At 40.3% G+C, this 24,025-nt stretch overlaps 2 protein-coding genes across 5 annotated transcripts; one reads left to right on the top strand and one right to left on the bottom strand.

The window, feature by feature from the left end:
- The first annotated feature begins 1,059 nt into the window (after positions 1-1,059).
- On the top strand, positions 1,060-13,126 carry gdap1l1 (ganglioside induced differentiation associated protein 1-like 1). Of its 4 annotated transcripts, XM_034536536.1 has the most exons (7): positions 1,060-1,239; positions 2,134-2,142; positions 5,402-5,594; positions 8,821-8,994; positions 10,657-10,751; positions 12,562-12,676; positions 12,783-13,126. In XM_034536536.1, the coding sequence occupies exons 1-7, from the start codon at positions 1,060-1,062 to the stop codon at positions 13,124-13,126; spliced, it is 1,110 nt and encodes a 369-aa protein (XP_034392427.1). The 4 variants fall into 4 exon arrangements, with proteins under 4 accessions (XP_034392427.1, XP_034392426.1, XP_034392428.1 ...); XM_034536535.1 differs by lacking the exon at positions 2,134-2,142; XM_034536537.1 differs by lacking the exons at positions 2,134-2,142; positions 8,821-8,994.
- A 3,063-nt stretch (positions 13,127-16,189) lies between these two features.
- fitm2 (fat storage inducing transmembrane protein 2) lies at positions 16,190-19,592 on the bottom strand. Its single transcript, XM_034536550.1, has 2 exons — positions 19,402-19,592; positions 16,190-18,402 (listed from the first exon to the last, which is right to left on the bottom strand). The coding sequence occupies exons 1-2, from the start codon at positions 19,572-19,574 to the stop codon at positions 17,793-17,795; spliced, it is 783 nt and encodes a 260-aa protein (XP_034392441.1). The 5' UTR covers positions 19,575-19,592; the 3' UTR covers positions 16,190-17,792.
- Between the last annotated feature and the right edge of the window lie 4,433 nt (positions 19,593-24,025).

The raw sequence follows: 24,025 nt of genomic DNA, 5'->3' as shown, positions 1-24,025 counted from the left end.
TATATAGTATATGTCCCATTTTACGCTTGTATAGGCTACTATCAAATAAGGTGTTTAAATTGTTCATTTAGCTTAAGGAGTAGGAGGATTTTCTCAACCCAGAAAGGAATACTTCATCCTTTGTTTATCAGAGGTAGATGCATAGTTATTACTGTAAAGGAAGGGTATGACAAATTGTAGTCGAGTAAGTAACTTAAGCTGTCAGCCAAAAAAAACCTCATTAGAAACTACTCCTGTCAAACTCCCCTTTTGCCTCCCTTGACCAATCATAAAAAAAAGATATACGGTTATCATGTTTAATCTGAAAATGTACCAGTAGGCCACAGCTCCGAGTGGAGTGAAAAGGATGCTACACCTTTCCACCGGAAGTATAAAGCACAACAATGTAAGTGTTGAGTACAAGTAGTTTCCTGTTTTGCCAAATAAATTAGAGGCACATGTTGCTAATAAATGCTGTGATTTACTTTCCCCTTTCTTTGGCCCAGTACTATGCGTATATAATGAAAACAATGCAGCCCTGACTCCAGCCCCGTACAGTCTCCTGCAGCCTTCACGTCCTTACACAGAGCCGCTTGACCTTCCTGTGAAAAAACGCTTCCTCCGCGTGTTTCACCGCGCATGTTTGTGCGTGGCTCATCGCGTGATGATGTAACAGCCCACCGGTACACATTGATTGAACCGAAAGTGTAGCAGCATGCTCGAGTAAGTAGCTACTTGTATATGGATTTCGCGAGATTAATAACAACAAAACCAGCATTTGTTTTTCAGTTGTTGAAGCCGAATTCAGCACCGGAGCTGTCCGAAGCTGACGGATGCTGCTGCCGCGTGAGCTGATGCCGCTGCCGAGCACGAGCTGCTGAAATATCTCTCTCTCTCTCTCGCTCTCTCTCTCTCCCTCTCTCTCTCTCCCTCTCCCTCTCTATCCCTCTCTCTCCCTCTCTCTCTCTCTCGCTCTCTCTCGCTACCGCTCTCTCTCTATCTCTCTCTCTCTCTCTAGCTCTCTCGCTCCTCTTCTCTCCCTCCTCGCTCCTCTCCTCCACACGCACAAAACGCTCTGTCATGGCGTCTTCCAACAATGTTACCCCCACCAACTGTAGCTGGTGGCCCATCTCAGCCATGGACGAAGACGGCAAAATCACAGACGGGGAGGAGTGCGAAGAACCGACGGCAGAGCCCAAACCCTTCAGTAAAGACAGTCTCGTTTTGTACCACTGGACGCAGTCTTTCACCTCCCAAAAGGTAAAAAAAAAAAAAAAAAAAAAAAAGGGCAGAGCTGGAACATCGAGGTGGCTTCACGTCCCTTTGCATGGCGCTACAGCATGGAGCTCTGTTGGTTTATTATGATCAAAACATGTTTTTCTGTGCATGTTTATTCTTGCACGTATTGCCCCGGAATATGAATATGATCCTGCAGCGGGGCAGATCTCCCGTTTGAGACGTTTAGCAATGCGCTGCAGCATGGTGTTCATTTCCTCGACATAAAGATGGACTGGTGGCACAATATTCCGTTTATTTACCATGCACTGTATAAATCACCCCATATATCTCACGAGCTTCCCACCTTTTAATGACATGTTGAAGCTATTCTGTCTCCCTATGGCTGCAAATGTTGCTACAACCATATGTGCTCTGACACACGATATCCTAAATAATTCATTGAAATGATGTGCAAAACAAACCAAAGGCCATCTTCCCCCTTCTGCACGTTACCAAACCATATGTTGTTATTTTAAGGGGTTCTTTAAGTGTACCATTGGTTATGCTAGACAGTAACCTGCACCTTTCCTTTTAAATGAGCACTGATCAAATCAAGCTCTGAAAGCAACTCATTCACATAAATAACTAGTATAAAGCTTGGCTTTGTACTCTTAGTATGATCCACAGGGCTTTACTTCACAAGCAGCATGTACATTAAAGGGGCACTCCATCAATTGTACAGATACAGTTCAGTTCACTAGTCAAAGGTAGTACCACACAGCCTGTGAAAATCATGTATAGTGTCTTCTGGAGCTTTGAGAAACCCTAAAATAAATACCTCCTGGTGACATCACAGTGACATCACTGGGGTTATTTCTTTCAAACTGGGGGTGTGGAGTCTGAAGGACACAATATTTACCAGACTGGGTCTGATAGAGAGCAGAAGTCCTGATGTCATGTCTTGTGTAGTCTCTGTTGCATTAGCTCTTATAACTTGGTGAAGTCTCTCAGTTAGCATTTTGTTTGTCAGTCTTTATAAAAATAATACGCTGGTTTGGAGGTTTTTCATATTCTAAGACAAACCGGCATCTGCTACAGCTGTTGCTAATATAAACTAAAACCTTTGTGATATTACTTTGCCTGTGCAGGAAAAACTACAGCGACTACCAAACACCGTTATTTATGTAAATGGAGCTTTGTAACGTTCATATCCATAACATGTATTATCGCTCAACTTTTTATCAGTAATCTCTGCGGTTTGAAAACGTCTACAGCATTCGGTCCTTTGTTCTGGTTTTATTTGTTTAGCTGCAAACAATTTTGTCGTAATTGGCAACTATTCTGATAATTGTTTTGTTATGTTAATTGTTTCATTAATTTTTTATGCAAAAAAGCCAAATATTTAATGGTTTCAATATCTTGTATACAAGGATTTGCTATTTTGGACTGATGGTTGAACAATAAAAGCAGTGGAAGAACATTACTTTGGACTTTGGAAGTTGAGCTTGATCCATATCTTGGCTTCTGCTGCTTTCTTTTTAAAAATCTGTCCCTTGTAAATTTACCAAATTGATGCAAGTGCAATACTAAATAGCTGGAAAAGCATGCACATCCACTAAATACCTTTAGAAACATGCACATCCACTGTTATGAAATGACAATTGGTGCTTCATCTCTTGATCATTGACTTCTATCTGTGCCTTATTTGTACACATGAATTACACTCTTTAAGCTTTAGAAGTGAAATGATTAGCCAATGAATCGCTTGGTCAGTTTATTAACTATTTTGGTTATTTATGAATTGATTTTTCTAGGTTCCAGGTTTTTAAAAGTAAGGATCTGCTTGATTACATTTTGACCTATGTGGGAATAAACTGAATAGTCAATAGTCCTTGTGAGTTTCACTTTGCTTGTGCTTGAAACTTTTATTACACACCATAATATAGGACTGCTGAAGTATTCCTGTCAGTATAAGTGGCTCAATGCATGCAGCATCATGACTCTTTCTCGATTGAAGGATGGTGTTAATGTATATTCCTCTCCAACAACCTCGAGTTGATGCTCAGTCTCATGTCGGCGCATTTTCTAGGAACAACACACATGAATTTCAGCACTGAATTCCGGATTTTATGTACTTGCACAATGGCGTGTGACATTTGTTGTTATGCAAGCAGATGCTTGCTTTAAATGCCATTTTTGGGATGGCTTTTATAAGATTAAGAGGCCAAGCACTCCACCAGAATTGAACTGAATATTTTGGGCCTAAATGCGACATAAATACTTGCAACGTGATTGGTCAAAGTACCTCCACAGCACCTTGAAAGGTAATGTTGTATTTAGTCAATCTTCTGTGAAAACACTTTTTCTTTTTTCTAAAAAGACACTTTGGCAATGAGACACTGAGCAGTGACTATGACAAAGGAGTCACTTCTCCAATAGATCAACAACCCTGTGAAGACAATACTTTCATCAAATTTTCAGGGGGAAGACTGTGTATAGCTCAGCGAGTTCCCGAAGAGAGGAGGGAAGCTGAGCCATTGAATTTCTCCTGCACAGCACTTTCTTCATCATTTTCTGTGTTTCATATGCTTCATGACTAACTGCCATGACTGTAACTGTGCTCCCATGGCCAGAGGTGGGACACACTCATGTACCTCACATGAGCGATGTCTTGAGAACACAACCGATGAGATAAAGATGAGAGACAGGTGGAGCTTGATACCCTGGAATAACAGCACATTTAGAGGCCAGCTTCACAAATCAATAGAGCACTGCAAAGAGCATGCAGGTTAGAGATGTACACCTCCAATACACCAACTGTGAGTCCTAAACACTCACATGTTTTCTCTTCTGTGTAGAGGCCAGTGTGTCTGGACGCCAGCACGTATCTGGTCACTCATCTAAGAGTTTGCATTAACAACCAGAGGTGGAAGAAGTATTCAGATTTCAAAACAAATTAAAGCATCAATACAACAATTGCAAGTAAAGGTCCTTCATTTAAATCCCTACTCAAGGACAAATAGAGAAGTATTAGCAGTAAGAGTACTCCTTCTGCAGATAGTTGTATTACATTATTGTTAATCCGGATGTGTAATGTGTAAGCAGCATGTTACATTGCGTTTGTGTACATGTTTGTTGAACAGATGTATTGATAAAGTATTGCCTGTTTACTTGCCAATGTTTTCTTGTACTTATAGTAACCTAGCGTATTTGCCGTCTCAAGTGATCCGCTGAGGAGCTCAGCCCGACAGAGATGCCCGCTGCAGAGTGATAATTAAAGGATTAATAAGTGCAGATAAAAAGCAACAGTAATGTTGAAGCTTTTCTATACTATGGTCTTTAATAATTTAGCACTCGTGCCTGTTTATCACCGGGTTTCCGTACCCATCCCTACGTCCTGGTAACGGGAAAACACAACAATAAATCCCCCTAAATCCTTTTGAATGAAACCATGACAGAAGAACTAGACACTGCTTTTTGTCATAAGTTTTCACAACTAATTTGAATGAATGTATTTATAAATGTATCATATGTTTTATTATCATATACAACCGTAATAATGTAACTAGCTGAAGTTACCGGCTGTAATTACTGTGCTTGTGTTACTAAATCGTTCACTGTTATTTAATTACACCATGTCTGGCCATGTTTGGCAACACTCCCATTTGGTTGTTCCTTATAAGCAGGCAAATGTAGCACTTTATAGCCCAAGTGTCATCTCCTTTCTCTAATCTTATTCCCACTAATAGCTCTCCATGGACCTCGGCTTATTCTTCATCCCTGATGGTTTTTGCTGAACTGTTGGCACGCTGTAAAACATCTCATTATTTTTGCCAGACCACACAAACAATTGAGTTAAGGTTTTTTTATTAGACAACAACACAAACATGATAAGTTGTTTCATGTCATGAACTAACAGCTGCATCTATTACTTACCCTGCTTAGCTTTGGTATTATTGCAATAACTCCTTTTCAACAACCAAAAAACCCAGAGATGTTTTCATCCTGTCTTTACGTCTTTAAAGTGTCAAAATGTCACCATCTGCATGTCACTTCATACAGATATTCACATGTATATTGATTCATTATACAATATCGTTTGTTTAGAGCGTTAGGATAACTTTTATTCCCTCTTGTCAAGAGGCAGAATGCTTTCCCCGTCTCATCTTTCCTGCTCATCGGCTGCATGTGCTTGTGATTGCAGGTGCGTCTCGTCATTAATGAGAAGGGTCTGGTCTGCGAGGAGAGGGATGTGAGCATGCCACTGCAGGAGCACAAGGAGCCCTGGTTCATGAGGCTGAACCTGGGGGAGGAGGTGCCCGTTTTGCTCCACGGCGACACCATCATCAGTGACTACAATCAGATTATAGATTACCTGGAGAAAAGCTTTGTGGGAGGTATGGCGCATTGTTCATTCACCTAACGATGCTGTTTCTCTTCCATCTCTTCACTTTAAACATTAATCTTAAGAGCATAGACTGAGTAACTAGCCAAGGGGCTCATGGCGGGTCTGCCAAGCTGATGCTTTCTCTACATGCTGCAGTTGTGTGCGTTGGGCTGAAGTGAGAGCAATACTCTGCATTCAAGGAGTTTGGACGGGACAGTCTTTTTTTTTGTCTTTCCAAAACCAAACGCACAAAAGAAAAAGTGTAAGGAATGGATTAAACTGTGTTTGTATGCAACATGAACTGTAATCGCTATCTTACCTGTGGAAGCGGAGCGTTTCTTATAAAGCCGAGGAGCATGTCATTTGCCAACTTAAATTAGTTTGTTGGGCTACAGGTTACGTAAAAGAAAAAGCTGCGTTCACGACTAACACATCAACTGAGTGGAATTTCCCCACTAAGTGGAATAAATCTCTGATTTTTTTTTAAACATTAGCGACTCTGGGATGTTTACACAGAGTGCTGCAAGAATTATGTATTTTTGTAGTCCAACCTGTAAGTTAGCATCGCCCTGGTTCCCTCGACAAAAAGCGAATGGGATCTTTTTCAATTGTATTTTGGATTCCTTTCCATTGTATTTTCAACATGCATCATCAAGTGGTTAGAATGCTGCTTTTTTGCTTACATGCACGTCTTTCAGCATGAGATCATATACGTAGACTTAAATTATTTAAAACCCCTTTTACAAGATTTCTGTTTTAAAACATGTCAGCTGGAAACGGACAGCTTTTTTTGGACCTATTAATGAAACACCTGCTCCTGTCAAACATTACTGATAGCCTAAAGACACTAAACAGCAAATGTTTGACCCAGTTCACTATAGTTGTAGTGGTTCTTTTGGGAAATAAACGTGCCATTATTTAATTTACTACAAACCAGTTGACACACATTTGAGCGAAGGATTTCTAGGACAGTTCCCTGAGAATATCAGGCTGCGTCCTCCCAGTTTGTGAAGCCTGAGTAGCAAATACAATTGGAAGACATCAATTTGTGGCCATCTGTCGTCCTTGTACAGTGTTTGTCAATGTGTACTGCGATGTGAAACTGTGTCAGCTGTTGAAACAATGTCTCTGCAGCAATGTGAACTCCACTGATTAGATCAGATGAAACTGGAGTGATCTCTCGGGAGCACAATGTGGCAAAAATATTTGTATTAAATCAAATTATTACTAAAAGGTTGATCCCAACAAATAAATGAAGTAAAGATGTGTCAATATGTGAAATGTACATTGTGAGTCAGTGATTCATCCGCTGCCTATGCAGTTCTGAGAGTAAGCAAACTTCATGATGCATACACCAAATGAATCCTGTTTCCTCTGTTTCTCTGTGGGTGGCGTGTCCTATAGAACTGTCAGTTGAGACATGATGCTGTCATGTAATTGTCCGGGGAACCTCGAACCAGTAAAAGCCTGAGGGATGTTGGCCAGTAACTGTCTCCCTTGTCTTATCATAGTTTGTGGCCACACTCGTTCTTCGCAGCGATGCTTGAAAGTAATGCAGAAGATCTGGTTCACTGCTCGCTCAGGAATAGAAGGCAGTAGCGGACCCTGATGTTCGATGTCTTCTTCTCTTTCAGACACATTCATTTGAGCCGTTTGATAGTGTGCTGCATGCAGGTCATTGCATTCATTTCTCAAGGAACAAGTTAGTTTGAAGTCTGCAACAATAACGTGTAGTGTAACATTTCAGCTGGGGTGTTTTATCTGATGAATGCACACCATGTTTAAAAAGTCAGTCTGCTAGATAAGACTTAAATAAGTGCTTTTTCTCTGCGAGTAACGTGTGCTGCAGCTGGCCCGGAAAGTGCAGATGTCTCAGAAAAGAGACTCTTACACCGGCACAGAGCAACGTGGTGCCGACTCAGACCACTTTACCGTGTTGTTGAGAGGCAGCAGAGGGCTCTTACTGTGTGAAACTGTTTGTTGACTGACAATCAAACAATCAGTTGCTTTTATTATATTCTGTAATGCGCATCCCTGTCCCCGAGACGCATTGTTCTCCCGATGCTCATGCTGCAGCAGACTATTCAAGTCAATTCAGTTTATTTTGCATAGCCCAAAATCACAAATTTCAAATGTGCCTCAGAGGGCACTACCTAGAGGACCACTGCACGGCATGCCCAGGTCAGCATGCAGGTCCTGGGACTGATGACTCAGCTTTCTGGAGTTCTGCCAGGTGCCGCTCCACCCCGTCCCCAAGCGTCTCCGGCGGCCCGGTCATCCTCAAGCAGCCAACTGTCATTATGCCGTCCCTGAGTTTGGCTGCATGGAGTCAGCACAAGAATGGAGACAGCAAAATAGAAACGCTGGTTCCCTCAATAATGTTTTAAAGTAGTAAGTAGTTCAACAATTTGTGAAATGATCTGTACAAAAATCTAGTGTGAAAAGTAGTTTTATGGCAGAGAGTTTGATGAGAAGATCGATATCACTCTCATGTCTGTTTATTATGTCATATAACATAACCTAAATATATAAATTTGACAAAGCTGTTCCAGAACCAGAAATTATGTTACATACCTGTGGTCACAGGCGAAATAGTACTCCACATCATAAATGAAAACTAAAACTTAACTGATTATCAACTCTAATATATATATATTGTATTGATATTCAGGACTTTTTATTTATTCTGAGCAGTTGCAACCAGAGGAGGCTATACAAATAAAATGTATTATTATTATTATTATTATTATTATTATTATTTTGTGTTTTTGTTCAACTGGATTGTGCTTGAATTTAATCTCATTGGGTTGAACTGTGTTTTTAGGTTAAACCTGTTTACTCTTCCACTCCAAATAGATTATCAGAAGCTCTTTTCAGTCTCCAGATGTTTTTTCCCACTGCCTCCGTAATGTCTAAATGTCAGCCATTGTGAAACATGAGCGCCAGTGTGATGCAGAGAGTCCCCCAGTTACCATGCTGGGAGCAGGGAGAATTGTTATGTTGGAGGGATGTAAAAGCAAGCTTAATGACGGTCGCTTAGAAACCTCAAGTGTTCAGGGAAGTTTATGAATACATACCAAAGATAATACCAAAGGATTCATTCTTTTATTGTTTTGTTTGCACATTTTGTTGAATCTAAACGCATGTTTTTCTGTGCCTGTGATTGTCATCTTCAGAGAGCCGTGACACGGTCCTGAGCTACAATAAAATAATTCCTCTGTATTGCTGTTTTGCAGAAACGGTGGCTCAGCTGGTTCCTGATGCAGACTCGCCTCTCCACGAACGTGTGCAGCAGTACCGTCAGCTACTGGACGGTCTGCCTATGGACGCTTACACTCACGGCTGCATCCTCCATCCAGAGCTCACCACCGACTCTATGATCCCCAAGTACGCCACCGCAGAAATACGAAGTAAGTGAAGCCCGCTCGCCGCATTGTGTAGACATGGATGTTTTCAAGTCTGTTGCACGTCCAGCGAGATTAGGACCGACCAAGCTTCTTTTTTTTTTTGGTACCGATATTGTTTTCACCTCCTTTTAGCAACGTGAGTCTCAATTTGCATTGTGAAGGTACACGCTGATATTTATAGTCTTGGTGACGTCACAGGGACTCCCTGGGGTTCCTGTGGGGCTCGTCCAATGAGGCACCAATGTTGTGGTTTAAACCCAATCTCACACTCAGGGGAGATTTTAAAGCTTGATGGGGCTTTGTGCGGTTTAAACCAGTTTAGGCCTTTATTTTTTACATGTAGGCCGCTCTCTTTGTTTCCCCCAAAATAGCAGTCATTCTTCTAAGGACATTTACTAAAGTAATAACAGTTTTAGCACTTTATGCTACGTTTTACTTCTACTTTTCTATTTTGGAAGCCACAACTTTTAACTAAATTATCTGACAATATTAGTTACTAGTTAATAAGAAGATTCAGATTATTAATACAACGTATTAACCAAGGCAGTGTACCAGTTTACAAGCTGCAACATTACATTTAAATATTCTGAAATAGGCCATTACTTTTATATATCTAATAATAATAGTATATGTTGATTCCAAAATGTTTATATTTTTACTTACATATTACTTATTACTACTTTTACTTATGAATTAATGTTTAGATTGTGTAGATCAACAATATAAAAAGCTATTTCTTTTTTTGTTTTTGACACATAATACAAATAGATGTAATTGTTTTTAACTCACCATATTAAACATTTACAAGCTTGAGGTGGTAAGCTGAATGAGCTGGTCTCGCAAAGCAAACACATTTTTGAATGCAAAGCTATGAATCTTCCTTGCAGCATTTATGTGCTCGGAGCATCAGTGCAATTTGACGCTGCTCAATACCAAGATTTCCTAAATGCAGGATATTGCCGTGTTGCCAGGACAGCTATCCGATCAGCTGATATTAAGCTCTCTAGTGCTCTTTACGTCAGGTAATTGGCCTCGGCATGTAAATCAAATCAAATGAGCTGGGCGATGATATTCTGCAGCACAATTTAGTGTCCAGTGAAATTCTGATAAGTCTGTGTTTCTAATATATCAACTTCATGGAGGATTTAATAGAACGCATCAGTGATTTTTTTGATTTGATTATCCAATTATGTTTGTTTTACATTCAATCATTTTCACTGCAGTATTAAAAACCCTCTTGTCAGAGTCACATTTAAAAGAGTTGTAATATTATGTTGCTGACTGAATCATAAACATTTCAAAATACGTAACAATGTATAACCCAATATCTTTTTTTATTATGGTCTATAACAACATAAGTGTCTCCCTCCCTCAAGGGACCATGAAGGGAGCACGGATCAGAGTAAGTTCTCCAGACAGTCAGATAACTCCTTGGGAGGATTAAACACACTCATAGCTCATATGTCTGTTCTGTGCAAAGAATACGCAGAAGAATATCTACAACGTAAGACTAATTTGCCGGCTGAGTGAATGCACATATAGATTTATCTCTTAAGCAACATGTTCTAAAAGGCAATGTGGATTTTACAGATTAAAAAAAAAAAAAAAGATATATTTTTCAATAGATCAAGAGACTGTGGGTCCTGTGTGTGTGTGTGTGTTCAGGACATCTGACCAACGCTGCGACAGAGCTGATGAAGTTGGACCACGAGGAGCCACAGCTCACAGAACCGTACCTGTCCAAGCAGAAGAAGCTCATGGTGAGTTGTATGTGTTCATTCATGTGATTTAATATGCATTCATTTATTACTCGTCTTCATTATATATTATAATGTTGTGTATAAGGGAAGCACAACCTCTATTAAACTGAATAATGTTTTACATTAACTTTCAAATGTTGTGCACATTACTGAGGTTTTAATGTGATTCAATGTAAAATGAGGGGTAGCAACTCCTCGAAATGAAGCAAATAATATAAAACCATCCCATACTTTTGGTGTTTATATTTCAATTTAGGTGAAAATTGTGGGAATTTTAAGGAGGTTAAACCTCTTACCCCTTAACAAACGGACCCCTAAACAAATATCATATTAATAAAATGTTTTAGCCTCTTTTAAGTTACAAAATAAATTATACCTGTATTACTATTATAAAAACTTAAAACTTAAAACTAAATATTTAGGTTCATTGATTTAGTCGAAACCAATTAAATATAATCAATTTGATATTTCAGACTCATGAATAATAGTATAAATATAATGGATATATTATTTTAACAGCTCGACTGGCTAATATATATAGTTTAATATTTTGTGAAAGGGTTTATTAGAGTTTAACACTTTTAACAGATCATTTATTTCACAAAGTTTCATAATTAACAGCCGTTTAGCAGTTTCCTTTTATTATGCGACTGAAGAGCTGAAAAAAAGGGAAAATCCTGTAACAACGAACCTTTGACCTGAAAACAGTTCATATTCCCTGAAGAAAATATCCAGGTGTACTGATTTGGAGTGTTATAAAAATGTGAGGTTTAGAATCAATGAGACAGAGATGAGTGTGTGTCACGCCAGCCCGTTTTCCTTCGCCTCACTCGGGATCTCAGCTCCAGGAACAGCAGCGTGCTGACTGAGCTTTCGGTCGGTCGGTCCATCACTTTGGATCAGAAATATTTCAACAACTATAAAATGCATCAGCCCTTCCATTCACGTTCCCCTCGGGATCACTTTGCTTTTCATCTAGTGCCTTCCAATACTGGCACTAGACTGGCATTCATTTGTCCAATATCACTGCATACCTGCAAAACTGACGATAGGTTTGTCCCGCTGGGAAATCAGCAACGTCTTTGAATGCTCTCTAGCTGTTTGAGCCCTTCGTTTCACACTTTCTTCAGACTTTGCTTCTGGAAAAAGTCCACAAGCATAATAGGGGTGTGAATTTAAAACAACAATGAAAGTTAATTGTGAACACACATATTGTTAACTACCACTATGTGTGTGTGTGCGGTTGTTATGGTGACAGCATCATGTTTTCAGGTTGTCCGTCCGTCTGTCTGCAGACATCCGATTCTCGTGAACCTCAAGAACTCCTGGTGGGAATTTCTTCAAATTGGACACAGATGTCTACTTTGACTTAAGAATGACCTGATAAGAATGTGGTGGTCAAAGGTCATTCTGACCTAAAGAAACCTACTTGACAATTTTACACAAATAGCTAATAAGATATACTAATGAAGGGATGACATAATGGCCAGACATGGAAGAGCTCCGCATTGTTGTCGAATATGTTGATTGGGTCAAACACACAGCAAATAGAGCTTCATACGGCTGGTTTTGTGGCTATGGTTATTACAAATTGTTTTTATTAACATGGGGACTTCATCACTTTAGTACTGGGGTGCATATATATCTTGTGTTGAACATTTTATTAATGAAAACAATTCAGCTGTCACTCTATAAAGTACAATCCATATTCATCACAATAATTCTACTTCATGATAGAATTCTCAACTATGCGTGCTGGATCTAAGTTTACATATTTATATTTGTCATCCTTTTTGTAAACGATTGTCAGGCAAAAATCTTGGACCACGATAATGTGAACTACCTGAAGAAAATTCTGGGGGAGTTAGCCATGGTTCTAGATCAAGTGGAGGCTGAACTGGAGAAAAGAAAACTAGAGTATCAAGGTACGTATGTCCCAAAAAGAAAAAAAACATCCTTATCTTCCATCATAATGGCACCAAAACATGTTCCAACAATGCTTAGATATGCATTTCTTTCATTTCCTTGCAGGTCAAAAGTGTGAGTTGTGGCTATGTGCACCTGAATTCACACTAGCTGACGTCTGCCTCGGAGCCTTATTGCACAGGCTCAAGTTCTTGGGACTTTCTAAGAAATACTGGGAGGACGGCAGCCGAGCCAACCTGCAGTCCTTTTTTGTGCGTGTGCAAAAACGCTACGCTTTCCGCAAGGTCCTGGGCGACATCCACACGACCCTTCTGTCTGCAGTCCTACCCAACGCCTTCCGGATGGTAAAAAAGAAGCCGCCGTCCTTCTTCGGGGCCTCTTTTCTCATGGGCTCGCTGGGAGGGATGGGCTACTTTGCCTACTGGTATTTAAAAAAGAAATACATGTAGTGAATGCCCTCTTGTTGTGTTTAATGTCTGTGTATTTGTGTGACGTTTCAACTTTTCTGTAATGTTTTATGACTGCAGGAAAACATAATGAATATATATATATAGAGAACACTATTACTTACCTGGGCGAACAAAGAATATTACAACATTCCATAATAAGAAATTGTTGACAGCACATTTTCTGGTAATCAAGGCCTTCATCGAGTTTAATTTCTGGCAACTTGCGGCCGACAAGTCCTCGTTTAACTTTTGTTGGCGGCATGCATCGGGTCTTCTCATACTGAAAACTTAAAAGAAGAAACCCAGACAAAATGTTGAACACAGTAACACCAACAGGGGTTAACTGACCTTTGCATGCCACTATTATAGTCATTACTCGTACCTGCTCGCCACCTCTTCATCAGCCTGAGGTTCACCCACTAAAAACCACAGGAAGATGTTACAAGACAGACTTTCTGTTAAGTGCTGCTGCCAGAAACTGCCAGAAGAAATAATGAAAGGATGGAGGCAAAGTTTAAGCGAATAGTTTGACATTTGGGGAAATCTGTTTTTTTTAACTTTCTCGCAGAGACGTAGATCCACTCTCAAATCTATCGGGTAAATATGAAGCTGTGCAGCCAGGAGATGGTTAGCTTAGCTTAGCATGACTAAAAACAGCTAACTTTCCGAAAAAGTATAAACCCCGAAATCTTTGAGAAACCCAGAAGGTTGTGGACTGCTGTTCTAAATGTATCATGTGTGTGCACTTTAATTTTGAAGCTAGACCTAGCAGCTGGTTAGCTTAGCTTAGCATTAATACTGGAAACAATGCTCAAAGACTCTTTTAACCCTCTTGATGAAAACACTTTTAAAACCCGTATTTTTTTTTAGCCCAAGTAGCCAGAAATGACATCCGGTTCGTAAAAAATGTTAATTATTTTATTTTAAAATATCAAATATTGAAAAGAAACACTTGTTATTTATTGTGCAGCCAACGTTCTTTTATCCAGATGAGCAGAAGAGTCTTTTGGGAACAGTTTTAATAAAGGCCCTTCTGGGTTTATCAAAGATTACCTGGCGTTCAGAAAGTATTTAAACCCTGTCACCTGTTCACATTATGTTGAATCCTTATACTTTCTGAGTGCTGTGATTTTAAATGAATGATACATGAAATTTGGGCTACATATGTAAACCTAACTATCAACCTGCTGCATCAAATTCAACAGACAGGCCTTAGAGCTGTCGAACGTCTCGTCTAACTCTCCGCAAGAATGTCAATAAGTGCATTTCCCAAAATGTGGAACGACTCCTTTTAACTAACTGTACACGCCTTCACACAATAAAACACATAGACACACTAAGTCAGTTTATTTAGAGCACCACGGATCACACAGCACAGACTGGTCCACTGTCACCTTCTTTGTCGCTGAGCAGGAATTCAGACGATACAAAACTTGGGTGTTTGAGAAGTTACACTTTGGCTGAACTGGTAGTGAAATTGTAAATTCTGCATCTGTGGCACAAATAGAGTTGCATTAGATTTAGGATTTATATCTCATTGCATGGGTACTTTCTTGTTTGTGTAAGTGTTTCGTGATGGATGGGCACTGCCCAGAGGCAGAATTTATGATCACTACCTTGCATTAAAACCACAAATTTAGATATTAGATATTCCTCTTGCTAATTGTAACCTTTGAAGCACCTGCACTGTACCGTGTGTTCGAGATGGTCCTTCACAGGAGCGAAGAAAAGAAACAACTGGATTTTACTGCTTTTTGTTGGTCGCTGACTCCTCCTGACAGATGCAAGATTGTTTTTACAGATAGATATTTTTTAATTATGCATTGTCTCGTTCATTTTACCGGGCTGAATTTTGAATGAGCTCAAAGGATTGAATAAGGGGAACAGGGGAGGAAACGCTGACTCATCTGAGGGCTTTAAATAAGTATGATGAGGAAAAAGAAAAAAGCCTTGCCAGCTGTCTCGTCGTTTGTTGATGCAGTGTACATTTCTCGCTCCACACTCTGTTCACCCCTAATGGGAGACTTTCTGCTTTTTTATTAGTCAGACCTCCAGGGTTTAACATGCTATAATTCTGCCCCTGAACACCCTTTAGGTTTACTGGCTGGAGTTCTGATCTGCTTTTGGTTTTATGGCTGGTTATACAGACATTTCTTGCAGTAAAGACTCCCAGTACAGTGTTTCTGTACAGCTCAAGCCTTTGATAAGGAAGGCCACGTTTCTTTCAGTTCGGATGCTCCCTGTTTACTCTGGCTACAGAAACATGTCTCTGCAGGTGGTGATTAGCTGCTGTGGCAGAAAAACGTTGAACCAAAGACAACGATCAATGCTCCTCCTGTGTCACATCTGATAATACATCTGATTCTTATGAAGAGAGTAGAGGTGTAGAAGCTGTAGGTCATTGTGTTCAGTTTCATGTTAGATATAGATTTAACTGTTTGGAAAGAAGACATTTGGAGATGTGCATTAAAGGAAACGGGGACGTTGTTTGGTTTCAAACTGTTTTTGTATGACCAGCAGTGATGTAAATGGAACAAAAGAGAAGATTAAAAAAAAAATAATGAATTTTACCACGTTTTGAAGTAAGTAAGAGGACACAAAGTGTAAAGTACTATTTCCTGTTGCGAGTTAATTATAAAATTTGCTTAATTGTTATTCATGTTTACTTTTTGATCCTCAGACCAACTTCTTTTGTTAATTGACAAACAGCAGATGGCACTGCAGGGGGAAACGTCAAGAAACTTCATAATCAGCCAATCATTGTGAATGCTTTTTGATTACTGCAAAGCACACCGGTTAAGACTCCACTGCTTCTTCAGACTGAAGTCATGCTACCTGAGGGGCTGGATCTGTACTTCTTTGAACACACAAAGAGTTCAAGTCAAGAAATCCTAGTTGTGATTTGTGGCCATTATGTTTCACTATAGTATTTTTTTATTTTTTACTTTTCATTTTTTATATTTCTATATATATGCATTTATTTATGGTGCTTTTTATGATGTTTGTTCATAAGCCTTAATTTATTCAGTTGCCATCAATGACAAATAAATAATGAAAATGGAATAAACAGATACTGTTTTTTATTTGACCACAAACTACAGTGTTCCCTGCCCTATAGAGCTTCTAACTGTATATTGGAAACATCAAGAAAATACACACAGCAATGCTAGAAAACAGTTATTTGCTTGTGACATTGTAAATCGATAACCATAAAATAAATCAGTTTCCCACACTGTCCCATTACAGTATATGGCTAGTAACATACTAATAACACTTAGTTAACAAATCCTATGAAGAGACCAGAACCAACACATATCGTATCCTTATTTAAAATACTTTACAACTGTCCTACTTGGCCAGACTCTGACTCAAGCCTATTGGCTCCTATAGAGGACGTAAATAAACGTTCTGATTTTAAAATTAAAGTAATTTCCAGGCAACTGGGCATTGTAGTTTTTAGCAAACATTACTCCACCAAGAGTAAAGAGAGCATTGTTTTTCAGATTAAAAAGGGATTTAGTTATCTAGTGAGTATTTATGGGAGCGGGACGGTGTATAAGGAAATGAAAATAAGTGTCAGTGCCCATATTAATCCTTGATGCGTTTTTTAATAGTTTGGTGCTCCATAGTACAGAGTAACACTAACTAATTAAATATATATATATATATATATATATCTCTATCAGGCATGGCAATATTTGACAATACTTGTAAAGGAGGATCAATTCAGTTTTGATCTTTTCATGGTGTTTTTGACAACAAAACAAGTTACAACTGAACATATTAGTTGATTAATAGATTAGTCCATGAACAGAAAATGTAAACTTCAACTATAACTAATCAATTTATCGTTTAAATTATTTTTCCAAGGACAAAAGCCAAACACTCTCCGATTCCAGCTGTGGAGGATTTGTTGCTTTTGCTTGGACAAAACGCAACATTTTAATACATATTGTGACATTTTTAATCATTTGTATAGTTAACAAATTAAATCAATAATGACAATAAGTGTTGCTATTGAAAATAAAATAAATTTCACTTGCAGGGCTTGCTTACAGTTGAAGTATGTGTATGATGATCATTTCAAATGATCTTCATACACGCTTTTCTGAGCAAACTTTATATATAGGGTTGACAGTCACAGTAACTCAAAAACCAGCTTGTTTAAAGCAGTAAATAATTTAGGCCCACTGTAGTTACAGTGTCTCATCTGACTTTGTTCTGCAGGTAGTTCCCTATAAAATAAAATGTGTAGCTTCTTTACATCGGTAAAAAATAAATCTCAGTGCTTTGGAACTGTAACTGTAAACATTCTGAAATATTCAAACTCAGTCATCTAAAAGCTGTGATTACTCAGCCAAGAGTCAAACGTTATAAGGCAACTGGAGGACAAACCATGGTAGCGCATGCATGCCTCAGAGGCTGAAGGTGAGAGGCTAAAGCTGGGCAGCCGAGCGGCGTCTTGCTTTTATCTCAGATTACCAAGAGTCATTTTGGGAACAGCAGCTGCCATACACCATCCTGCACTAAACAACCTTTCTGTGAGGAGGGAATAACTTAAAACAGCTTAAAATAGAATGGCCAGCGTGGACCCGAATACAGATAACATCAAATGTAGTGTGTTGTTTTGAAGATGGAACGTTGTACAGGAAAGTACGACTGCAGCTCAGGTGTGTAGTTTCAGTCCTTTTGGGTGGCGCTGAGGAGGAAGTCCTGGTGACAAAGGTTTTAGATACCAAACCCGATATGTCAGATACCACCCCAACAGGCCGCATATGGTCCCGAGCAACTTGTGAGACGGGTCATGGAAGTAAACAGAGGTGCAGGCAAACATCCACACCCAAACAATCACGATCAGATTCAAGGCTACGTACAGCAGGTTTAGGACCATCCTGGGCAGTGCAGAGAGGCTGGCTGTCTTCAGGAAGGCCATAGGTGCCGTTTCCTCGATGATGAAGAGAGCCGAGTAGGCCAGGATGAAGGAGTGTCCTGAGATGTCATAGCCTTGCCATTGGAAGCCGGCCCGCCTGCAGCTGGTTTTGGTGATGAACTCCTTGTTGATAATCTCCACGCCGTCAGTTTCAAAGCACGAGCCGGTCGCGTCCTCGATATAGAAGAAGGTCTCGGTGCAGACGTACCAGATGGTTGTTGCCACCGCCAGAGACAGCAGCCGCCGGCAGAGGAAGGACACACTCCTGTTGAAGGAGGAGTTGGAGAGGAGGAGGAAGGGGGTCAGGAGCAGCAACGTCCACCCCCAGGATACTTTGACAAAATACCTGCAAAAGGAAAGGGGTATTCACATTAGCTAATTATCTTTTGTAATTTGCCACTTGGCACAGGGGACCAAACTAGTTTCCCCTCTGGATATTTATTTATCTATTTGAACCCTTTCAGTAGTTCCGTCCATTAAAATAATTGCATTACTCCATGAATACTCCCATCTTTAACAAACCTTGGAATTAAAGATAACCAGTATCACTGCAATATTTCACACTGAAGAACATTTCTTCCTCAATAGTGCAGTTGGGTAGACTGTAGGGCTACACCTGTTGTTTATTTACTCTTAATCTGACAACTATTATCTTGAATAGTTTTTTGTTTTGGCTATAAAATGTCAAACAAGTGAAAAAGGCATGATATAATTCTCCACTGCCCAAGTTGACACCTTCATATGTCTTGTTTTGTCTGACCAACAGTCCAAAACCCAACGATGTTCAGTTTACTATCATGTATGACAAAGGAAAGCGCCAACTCCTCACATCTGAGAAGCTGGAATCAGCAAATGTTATCCGTTGTCTCAAATTCCCGATAAAGAGGTAAGCTTTAAAATATTTATTTATAAATGCCGTCAATTCTTGCGTACAAGATTTGTATAAGACAATAACGTCTAAAGTTTAACTGAGAGAGATATTAAAACATTTTCAACGAGTGTGAATTAGTGCAGAAACAGTAGAGGTTTCAGAACTCTACTGTTTCTGCCATAATGTAACTTTACTGCGTTACACAACAACATTGACCAAAGGTTTGCTAACATTAGGCTAAACAAGCTATTAGCAGAAGCCATATTTGACCTTTGACCCAAATTACGTCGACGTAGCTAACTTCATTACAACGCAGTCCAAGGAAATCAGAATATGGTAGTTTCACCCAACGGTTACCAGCAGCTCACCACAAAGTGTCTACAGCCAGCGACAGGTGAGCACAGGAGCTTAAATTCATTATTTCTGTTGGCTGACGTTAACCGTCGAGCAAAACAACCCACTAGCACGACTCACACATTCAGGGCATTTCTGTTGCTGCTGAAATACGTCTGCGGGACGAGCTCCAGCTCCTTCAGGATCGATCCCACCGCGGAAATTAGCAAAAATATCCAGTGGAAATTTTGCCGGACGGCCGGTATCCTCCAGAGTGTCACCAAGTTGTCCACAATGACATCAACCGCCGCCATGTTGACAGCACCGAGCAGACGAGTGACTCTGACGTCACCGCGGCTCCACCAATGAGGCTTTTCGGCCTGGTGTTCTTCTTCGCTCGGTTTTTAACTGCGGAGAGCAAGTCGCCGAATTCAAGCGCATACCGCCACATATTTGTAAATGTGACTGAAAGACGCTCACAGTCAGTGGAGCCGCGTGCTGCAGCTGTCCACTTCTTTCAGGTACTGACAACAAATAAGGTTCAAAATGACATTTACAAAACATGGAGGGCCTTCTTAAACACTTGAATGATCGACATGTTAGCTGTTACATCAAAGTCTCAAGGAGGCTAATATTCATAATCCGTTCTTCAGTGAGATCAGATACAACTTTCATAAAGGACTTCCTCGTCCACCTCGTCTTCGTGAAGGCCAAAATAAAACTGCTCATATTATTACTTCCCCTATTACAAGACTGTTTAACCCGTCATTTCATTTATTTGTTTTCCCCCTTGACTGGAAATCGGCTACAATTCTCCCCCTCTTTAAAAGGATGCTCTGGCTCTGACCCAAACTGCTACAGGCCGATTTCCATCTTGCCCTGTCTGGCCAAAGTCATAGAGAAACGGGTACATAAGCAACTAATACACTTCATTGACATACATCTTTAACATACACATCAATAACCTTCTGGCTAAAGTCAAAGCTAGACTGGGTTTCCTGTATCGAAACAAGGCCTCCTTCACAGCACCCTTCACCACCCACCACTGTGATCTGTACAGATTGGTGGATTGACCCTCCCTTCATACCAGGCGGCTACAACACTGGCTACTCGTGGTCTATAAATCCATTTTGGGAATGACCCCTCGCTACCTCTCAAATCTTCTGCACATTTCTGACAGCGATCGCTGTTTAAGATCCAGTGACTTCATCAGGCTCATCATTCCAAAAGTCCGTACTGTGTTTGGTCATAACGCCTTTAATTAATTTTACTTGCTGACCAGCCCTCACTTCTCTCTCTCTCTTCCATGTTTACAAAGAGCCTCCAGTAATCCGCCTTTTTGTTTGTACATGGTGTTTATTAATTTACCTATGTTGTTTTTATCCATTTTCTCATGTGTTTGTCATACTGTATTGTATCTGTGCTGTTTGTGTCACTTGTGTGGACTGTGCTACTGCCTCTTGGCCAGGTCATCATTGTGAATGAGAATTGGTTCTCACTTGATTTTACCTGGTTAAATAAAGGTCATATAAGAACGTCTTTACAGTTACATGAATAAAATGATCAATTTAGCATCCTAAAAATATATTTAGATTGACATCCATCATCCAAGTATTAAATAATTGTCTGTAAACTAGCAGCAAAAACGTATGTTATGAAGATAAATAAATACTGTATACAGTTAATATTTAATTATCAGAGAGAAGTTAAGACAGTAGTTTGTAAAACATACAAAACTCTGAAACACACAGGACACTGTCCTCATCCACAGTTTGTAATATTAACAATTGATCAATCCGTCGATCAATCCAAGAGGTGCTACAGGAAGTGATCCGTCCCTTTTAGCTGCTACGCGGTCTTTAACTGACTTGTGTTGGCGTTAGTTTCTGCTCTTTGACGACTGATCGGATCTCTTCATGCTTCTGACTAGTGTAGCTCAAGAGTCAGTCATGTGATGACAACGTGGAACCTTCCTGGTCACCTGACACATTTAGAAACAAGACGTCACATGTTCAGCTCTGATTGTTGTGTTTCTAGTCAAATCCTCGAGCGCAACAACAGCAGAATCAGTGTTCATGTCAAATACACATTGTAGTCGTCATGCTCCGGTTTATTTTTGTTTTTTTGATGTGAGACGGGAGTTGTTTGTGCAGAAAGCCCGTCGGCCCGAAGATGAACGGGACGTTTAAAGTCTCCATTTGATTCATTCTACAGGTTGGAACCAACATCCCACATTATCTACAGAGTCCAGAAGGCTGAGCCCGTTGTCCTGCTGTGGGAGACAGCAGCTTCCAGACGTCTCTTCAGGAGCTGGTGGGCGAGATGCCGGCTCAGAGTCTCCTGTCCTCAGACTCCAGAGGACATCATTCATGCTGCTGAAACTCCAAAGGTCGTGGACACGTCCTCCTCCATGCTGTCTGTTCATTGGTTTGGGTTCAATGTTCTCCATCCAGTGAGGAGTTTGGTAGTAAAAGCATCATTTTCATATACTGTATATACACATAATATAAATATTCTTTAGAGTGAATATATATATGTTGGTATTTGTTACTGCTGGTTGCCAACGGACATGACACGTTAACTTGCTGCCGTTTTTGATTTGTTACATGTTTTGTACGACAAAATATCTTTGTGGCAATTTAAAAAAGCTAAAACTTTTTGCCAAAACACAAACAGAAAAATAATTTTTGGTGTAATTGTTTACTCGTTATGAAGATGAAAAATGAGCACTGGTGTAAAAACTAACGCTAATTATTATGAATCAACTAGCCAAATGGGAAATATAAAAACTATAACATTGTAGTGTATAAAAGAATCAACCATTAAAGTTCTGATTTATACCCAATATGAAGATCATAACGTGGTGTTTGCTGACCCAGTAGTTTTTAATAATAAAAAGACATATTGAGATTTTGTGGTACATTTATTCATTAAACTCTTCAGGAGATAACAGTCTAAATACTGTACACAGTTTACATGAAGATACATGAAATACTTTAAAGCTTTTAGAATAATTATGAATCTTGTTCAGCCTGAAGCGCCGTCTCCTTCTGGATTTGTGAGCAGATGGAAACAGCTGCTTCCTGTGGGTGTGAGGAGCTTCTCGAACCCACCAGCACAGAAGAAGCAGACGGAGACAAACTACGTCCTCTGTGCCGGTGGGAACGGGACGCCCCTCGTCCTCTCGGCTGGCGGGCGATGCGGGGCGGGTGGTGTCGGGGTTTGAGTGGACGGGCAAGGGGGTCCTGTCACAAACACAAGAGATTAATTCTTTTGAACTGAACTACACAACCTTTACATTAGTGTGTTGAATCTGGCCTCAATGATGGAATCGTATTAATGATACTTCTGTAGTCTTGGTGAGGGATTACTTACTCCGCCCACTAACAGAAAGGCAACCGCCGCTCTCCATCTGGTCCTGTAGTCCTCCATCCGTCTCATCTGGTCCTGTGGTCCTCCCTCCTCGTCATCTTCTTCGTCGTCAAGGAGATCCTGGATGTTGCTTCTTGTGTCACAGCAATCGATACCTGAATAAAAGACTTGGAGACTTTTCTTAACGTTAGTAATAACCACATCGACCAGCCAACCCCGCCAGACGCAAGGGAAGGCAGTCGGGCGAGGAGTCCTCTTCCCTGCTCCTCCTGGTACTCTTCTGGTTTCTGAGGGACTGGAGCTTCTACAGGATGTTCCACACCAAAAGGGAGGATGAGAGGATGGCCAGCAGGAAAGGAATAAGCAAGGACAGATACAGGAGAATATTCCTGCCAACTTCTATAAGACTTTATAATATAATCACCTCTGGCCAGATCCTCCTCAAATTGAACATCAATAAACCTTGCATTGTATTGTATATATTGTGCATTTTTTCATACTTGATATTAATATTTTATGTTTACTCTGTAACCTTGCTTGCTGCTTCTACAACTAAATGTCCCCCTGTGGATGAATAAAGTATCTATCTATCTATCTATCTATCTATCTATTGATAACTACAGGAATCTGTCATGGCGGGTGGTGCAACATTGGACAATAACATTAAACAATCAACACAGTGCAAGAATTAAAACATTACATTTACAGTAGAATATACAATATAAAATAAAGTGCACAGACAAACGGAAAACAGTACTTTAAACAGTGTAATGTAAGTGTAAGTTTAAAGTGACAAGTGTATAACTTACCTGACAACTTACCTGATTACTTACCTGCGGAGCATTCGCAGTCGGGCCCGTTGGAAGCTGGCCAGCCGCAGTCGGGGGAGTCGGATGAGTCGGAGTCGGGCGATTCGGACACGGGACCGGGCCAGTCGGAGTCGGGCGACTCGGAGGCGGTCGTCCAAATCTGAATCAAAGTCAGGCAAGGAAAAAAACAAACCCAAAAGCGCATTGTGTAACTCATCTTGCACAACATTACCTTCGGGGACATACCTGATGGCGTCATGGGGGCCAAGCTGTGCAGGAACTCCAGCGAAGTCACCACCTGGAGGGAAACATTTAAGGATTCCTCATGACATGAAATATTTATGATTACATTGAGCAATAATGGATTCAGATTCCAGCCGCTAATCAATCAGTTAACAGCTCAATTAACCAACTGTTTAGACTTGTGAGCCACACCTTCCAGACTAAACAATGTTTCATATCTTCTCACTGTCCCCCTATATAAACCTTTAATTGTGCCTTGCTCTGATTTTACCTCCGTAGTCGACTCGGATGGGTTCAGGGGGGCCGCGCTGAGGAACTCCAGCGAAGTCGCCACCTGCAGG

The sequence above is a fragment of the Cyclopterus lumpus genome, chromosome 7 (assembly GCF_009769545.1).
Source record: "Cyclopterus lumpus isolate fCycLum1 chromosome 7, fCycLum1.pri, whole genome shotgun sequence".
Classification (NCBI taxonomy): Eukaryota; Metazoa; Chordata; class Actinopteri; order Perciformes; family Cyclopteridae; genus Cyclopterus; species Cyclopterus lumpus.
Note: the sequence above shows the minus strand (reverse complement) of the source record. Positions and strands in the feature narration are given on the sequence as shown.

Bases quoted from the DNA above. Each gene is read 5' to 3' on its own strand.
- gdap1l1 (XM_034536536.1), top strand. From the start codon at position 1,060: ATGGCGTCTTCCAACAATGTTACCCCCACCAACTGTAGCTGGTGGCCC. The intron at 8,995-10,656 runs GTAAGTGAAGCC...GTGTGTGTTCAG, and splicing joins CGCCACCGCAGAAATACGAA to GACATCTGACCAACGCTGCG. The intron at 10,752-12,561 runs GTGAGTTGTATG...AACGATTGTCAG, and splicing joins CCAAGCAGAAGAAGCTCATG to GCAAAAATCTTGGACCACGA.
- fitm2 (XM_034536550.1), bottom strand. From the start codon at position 19,574: ATGGCGGCGGTTGATGTCATTGTGGACAACTTGGTGACACTCTGGAGG. The intron at 18,403-19,401 runs GTGAGTCGTGCT...TTCCTTTTGCAG, and splicing joins AACAGAAATGCCCTGAATGT to GTATTTTGTCAAAGTATCCT.